The sequence below is a fragment of the Oryx dammah genome, unplaced genomic scaffold (genome assembly GCF_014754425.2).
Source record: "Oryx dammah isolate SB20612 unplaced genomic scaffold, SCBI_Odam_1.1 HiC_scaffold_5, whole genome shotgun sequence".
In the NCBI taxonomy this organism is placed as follows: Eukaryota; Metazoa; Chordata; class Mammalia; order Artiodactyla; family Bovidae; genus Oryx; species Oryx dammah.
The window spans coordinates 69,498,926-69,504,876 of NW_024070189.1; the positions used below are offsets into that span (position 1 = coordinate 69,498,926).

The 5,951-nt window shown below is 39.0% G+C and overlaps 1 protein-coding gene across 1 annotated transcript; it reads left to right on the plus strand.

Moving 5' to 3' along the window:
* Positions 1-2,297: 2,297 nt before the first annotated feature.
* Positions 2,298-3,243, plus strand: LOC120863815 (olfactory receptor 56-like). The gene is given in 2 exon segments (XM_040240382.1): positions 2,298-2,416; positions 2,418-3,243. Coding segments are annotated over 2 exon segments (945 nt in total).
* Positions 3,244-5,951: the final 2,708 nt, after the last annotated feature.

Sequence of the window (5,951 nt, forward strand, 5' to 3'; positions counted from 1 at the left end):
TGGTCCTGTAGTAGGACCTCCCATCACACCTTTGTGTTGTTTTTGGCAAGGATACCTGGGCATGTCTTCTGGGCATGAGTCTGAATGTGCTCTGTTCTGCAGGAATTCAGCTCACAGAGCCTACCTCCATGGTGGTGGATCTGGGTAAGGCTATCCTAGTTTTAGAAATTACTCTGTTTCTTTATACAGAGAATGTATCTTGTGTGGTTGCCTTGTTTCCTCTTTGCAAGGAGGTAAAGGAGACATGCTGCTGCTGCTAAGCCACTTCAGTTGTGTCCGACTCTGTGTGACCCCATAGACGGCAGCCCACCAGGCTCCCCCATCCCTGGGATTCTCCAGGCACGAACACTGGATTGGGTTGCCATTTCCTTCTCCAATGCATGAAAGTGAAAAGCGAAAGTGAAGTCATTCAGTGGTGTCCGATTCTCAGCGACCCCATGGATGGCAGCCCACCAGGCTCCTCCATCCATGGGATTTTCCAGGCAAGAGTACTGGAGTGGGGTGCCATTGCCTTCTCTGAAAGTAGACATCAATATATCCTAAATCAATATCTCCTGGATACCCCTGTAATCCATTTGCAGAGAAATTCTATTCTTTTGTAAATATCTCAAGATAGTTCTTACTATATCACTTACTACCCCTCAGAGGAAGAAATATAGCAATGAAGTAGTATACTGAGGTCAAGAACAAGGGCTCCAGCAATTGAAGCGGGAGTCTCTCTACTTTCAGAAAGTGGAAGTTGCAGCTATGTATTTCTTCACCTTGATTATTTTATTCAGTCAACACATATGTATTGAGGATATACTATGAACAAGGAAGCCATTAGGGGCTGAACCCATTAGGGGGTACCAATGTCATGGTGAATGATAAATGATGCTCTTATTCCAATAGGATGAGACAGACAATAAAAGTTTTAAAATGTAATCCTCTGTGTGTTGAATGGTATAAGCGTTGTGGACAAAAGCAAGAGAGGACTTGAAAATGCAAGGTGTTTATAATTTTAGTGACTTTCACAGAATGTATCTCTTAAGAGGTTGGCATTTAAGTAAAAATCTGAAGCAGATGAGAGATAGAAATACGAGGAAAGAGCATTCTAAAGAGAAAAAATGCAAAGCTCCAAAGGTGGGAGTGTCCAAGGGAATTCAAGGAAACACAGTGAGCAAAGGGGACGTGGAAGGAGATGAGGTCAGAGATACAAGTGTGCGTGTTTGTGTGTGTGTCGTGTAGGGCCTTGTGTGCCTCTCTAAGTATTTGGGCCTTATCTGGGGTAATTTGGACTTCCCTGGTGGCTTGTATTTAATTTGAGAAGTCATTGAGATACTTTCAGCATGAGAATTACATTGTATAACTTACATTTTAAGCAGACTCATTTGAACTGTTATGAGAATAGACTCGGGTTTCAATGGTAGAAGCCCGGAGAATGACTAGAAGCCTGTAAGAGCCCATCTAAGAGAGAATAGTGGCTTGGACCAAGGCAGCTGTAGAGGAGATAAGCATTAACTGGATTCTGAGATATTCTGCATAGCATAGACAAGAGACTTTTCTGATAGATTGGATGTAAAAGACATAGAGGAATTAAAATGGTTCTAAGGTATTTGAGCTCAGCAAAATAAAGAACATCTCAAGTATCCATTACTTTCCTTTATTGTAACATATATGAATTATCTCTTGGGGTGAAATGGTCCAAGTTCTGCTAGAGATAGTATACTGAGTCCATTGTCTTGCTAAAAAGAGTCAGTGCCATATGGGAAAGCCAGTATTTTGCCTATTGAAAGAGGATTGTCCAATAGTCCTGTGACACACAAACTAACTCAGATTCAATTCTTCTTGGTATGGATACATACAAATGTAGATAAATGGTTCAATTCTATGAGATAGCAAATATCCTATCATCTGTGTTTGGGTAAAATGAAAGAATGTGCTGTGCTAAATCGCTTCTGTCATGTCCAACTCTTTGCAGCCCTATGGACTAGCTGGCCAGGCTCCTCTGTCCATGGGATTCTCCAGGCAAGAATATTGGAGTGGGTTACCATGCCCTTCTCTAGGGGATCTGCCCAACCCAGAGATCAAACCCATGTCTCTTACATCTCTGGCATTGGCAGGCGGGTTCTTTACCACTGTGCCACCTGGAACGCTCCTATCCTCTTAGATATCCCTAAGCATGTACTGTTGTGCTCTAATGAATTGCAAAAGATACAGATGACTGAAGAAGAATAATTCAGAGATAAGTAAAGACATGTCTCTCAATCTCAGAATTTCTCTGTCCATGTTTTCAGGTGCCTGAGAACAGCTGAACCATGGGGATATGGTTGAACCAATCATCCATAGATGGCTTCATTCTCTTGGGCATCTTTTCTCATAGCCAGGCTGATTTTGCCCTATTCTCTGTGGTTATGATGGTCTTCATAGTGGCCCTCTGGGAATGTCCTCCTCATCTGCCTCATCTACATGGATCCTCGACTTCATACACCCATGTACTTCTTCCTCAGCCAGCTCTCCCTCATGGACCTCCTGTTGGTCTGTGACATTGTGCCCAAGATGGCGGCCAACTTCCTGTCTGGCAGGAAGTTCATCTCCTTTGTGGGTTGTGCCATACAAATTGGATTTTTTGTCTCTCTCGTGGGATCTGAAGGGCTCTTGCTGGGACTCATGGCTTATGACCGCTATGTGGCCATTAGCCACCCACTTCACTATCCCATCTTCATGAGCCAGAGGGTCTGTCTCCAGGTTGCTGTGAGTTCATGGACTTTTGGGATAATAGATGGAATGATACAAATGGTGGGAGCCATAAGCTTACCCTACTGTGGCTCAAGGAATGTGAATCATTTCTTCTGTGAGGTTCCAGCTTTATTGAAACTGGCCTGTGTAGACACATCCATTTTTGATTCCCTGCTTTTTGCTTGCTGTGTCTTCATGCTGCTTCTGCCCTTCTCCATCATTGTGGCTTCCTATGCTCGAATTTTGGGGGCTGTGCTCCATATGCACTCTGCTCATGCTCGTAAAAAGGCTCTGGCCACCTGTTCTTCCCACCTTACTGCTGTGTCCCTCTTCTATGGGGCAGCCATGTTCATCTACCTTAGGCCTAGGCGCTACCGGGCCGCAAGCCATGACAAGGTGGTCTCTCTCTTCTACACAGTCCTCACACCTATGCTCAACCCTCTCATTTATAGCTTGAGAAATCGGGAAGTGATGGGCGCCATGAAGAAGGGGCTGGATCACTGTAGGGTCGGCAACTGGCACTGAGCACCAGGGCATCTGGAGCCTGGTGCTGCCACCTCCTGTTTGAATGGTTGGTGAGTCATTCACGCTTTGTGAGTGACTGTTTCCTCATCAATAAATGAGAATCATGACACAGCCCTACCTCACAGGGATTTTGTTGGGATAACTATATGTAAATCTAAAGCACCACGAGGAAGCAATGCATTGTTATTATTATCATTATTGATCATTTATGAAGTCTTTGAAGGAAATTCATTCTAGTTTTAATTCTTCTTGGTTATAATTGTGTTTTATTGAGTGCTTGCTATGTCCTGGGCACAGTCTTTTTTCATTTATGTATCATCTATATTACTTAGTTGATTATTTCACTTAATAAATATAAATACTTTAAATAAAAACTTTCTAGATGGGAGAAATTGAGTCTCTATGATTCTTTATTGGATGGTTCTTAGTCTAAGGGATGTGGGGGAGGGAGAGGTGTGGAATGGGAGTTTGGGGTTGGTACGTGAAAACTACTTCCTTTAGAATGGATAAGCAACAAAGTCCTCCTACTGTGTAGCACAGGGAACTATATCCAATCTCCTGGGATAAACCATAATGGAAAAGAACATTTAAAAAAGAATATATATATGTGTAAAACTGAGTCACTCTGCTGTATAGCAGAGATTGGCAAAACATTGTAAACAAACTATACTTAAATAAAAAATACAAATATATCCCTAACTGCTAATAAATTATTTATATATTTCCAGTACCTGGTTCTGTGCCTCATAGGTAGTAATTGCTTAATAAACCTTATTGAATGAAGGCAAGAAGAAGACATCAAAAAGGATATATGTATGAAAACCTTTTTAAAAGCACTATTCAGGTGCCAAATTTGCTGTGGCAACTGTGATTATTTCTGTACTTAAAAGTTCTGCAAAAGTAAAACTATATCTGTTTTGGAAAGTGGAGATTAGAACAGAAATAAAGACAGAATTCGAGCCATTGTTTAATAACTTACATATCAGTCAGGGTACAGCCAGGAATAAAAACTTTATCAGTTACTTTAGTAGAAAAAGTGTAGTGTAAAGAGTCGTTAACCAGATATTTGAGAACTGAAGTGGCAAAAGAACTCTAAGGATTGCAGAGGAAAAAACAATCCATAAAAAGAAGTTACTCTTCCTAGTGTGAGGTTGTTGTTCAGTTGCTCAGTTGTGTCTGACTCTTTGTGACCCCATGGACTGCAGCACGCCAGTCTTCCCTGTCCTTCACTATGTCCCTGAGTTTGCTCAGATTCATGTCCATTGAATCAATGATGCCATCCAACCATCTCATCCTCTATCACCCTCTTCACCTCCTGCCCTCAATCTTTCCTAGCATTAGGGTCTTTTCCAATGAGTTGGCTCTTCACATCAAGTGACCAAAGTATTGGAGCTTCAGCATCATTTCATGGTATTCTCTTATACTCATTTTTATTTCTGTACAGTCTGTAGTAATATCCCTACTTTCATTTCTGATTTTAGTTATTTTATTGACTTCTCTCTTTTTGTTTACCATTCTAGCTTAAGCTTGTTCAATTTTGTTTATCTTTAAAGAAAAGACTTTTGGTTTGGTCAGTTTTATTTACTGTTTTTTGATCTCTTTATCTTCACTCTAATCTTTGCTTTTTTCATTCTTCTAGCTTTTGGTTTAGTTTTCTCTTTTTCTTTAAAGTATAAAGTTAGGTGATCATTTTGAGTTCTTTCCTTCCTTTCAGAATAGGCTGTAAATTTCTGTCTGAGCATTAGTTTCCTGGCATCCCATATTTTGGTATATTACATTTTCATTTTCATTTGTCTCAAGATTTTTTCTAATTTATCTTTAATTTATTCTTTAGTCCATTTGTTTTTTAAGAGTGTGCTGTTTAATTTCCACATATTTTTGAATTTTCCATTCTCTTCCTATCATTAATATCTAGTTTCATTCTATTTTGGTCAAAGAAGATACGATATTATTTCAATATTTGAAATTTATTGAGACAATTTTTAGTCTAACATATGGTGTATCCTGGGGAATTCTCCATGTACACTTGAGGAGAATGTGTGTCTTCTGTTGCTGGGTAGAATGTTCTATATATGTCTAGTATACAAAGTTGGGTTATAATATTGTTGATACCCTCTATTTTCTAATTGATGTTCTATCTAGACGTTCTATCAGTTTTTGAGAGTGAAATACTAAGTCTTCAACCATTATCACAGAACTGTCTCTTTTCAGTTCAATTTTATCAAAGTTTGCTTCACATAATTTGGGGCTATGTTTAATATATGTATGATTAAAATTGTTATAGCTGCTTGATGAATTGACAATTTTCTCAACATAAGTATAATTAGTCCCTTGTAACATATAATGTAATATAGTACTTTAAACTATATATTTTTTCTTATATTAATATTTCCACCTCTACTCTTTTTTGGCTATGTTTGTGTGGAGCTTCCTTTTTCCATCTTTTTATTTTCCATCTACTTGTGGTTTCAGATCTAAGAGAGTTTCTTATAGACAACATGGAATTGAATGATATTTCAAAAAATGTGTTTTGCCAGTCTTTGCCTTTTAATTGGAGAGCCTAGTTCATTGAAATTTAAAGTAATTACTGATATGGACAGTTACTTCTGCTATTTTGATATTCATTTTCTATATATATATTTTTAGTTTTCCATTTTTTCCATTGCTTCCTTCTGTGTAATTTATTTTTGGGGGGCATTATTTGATTG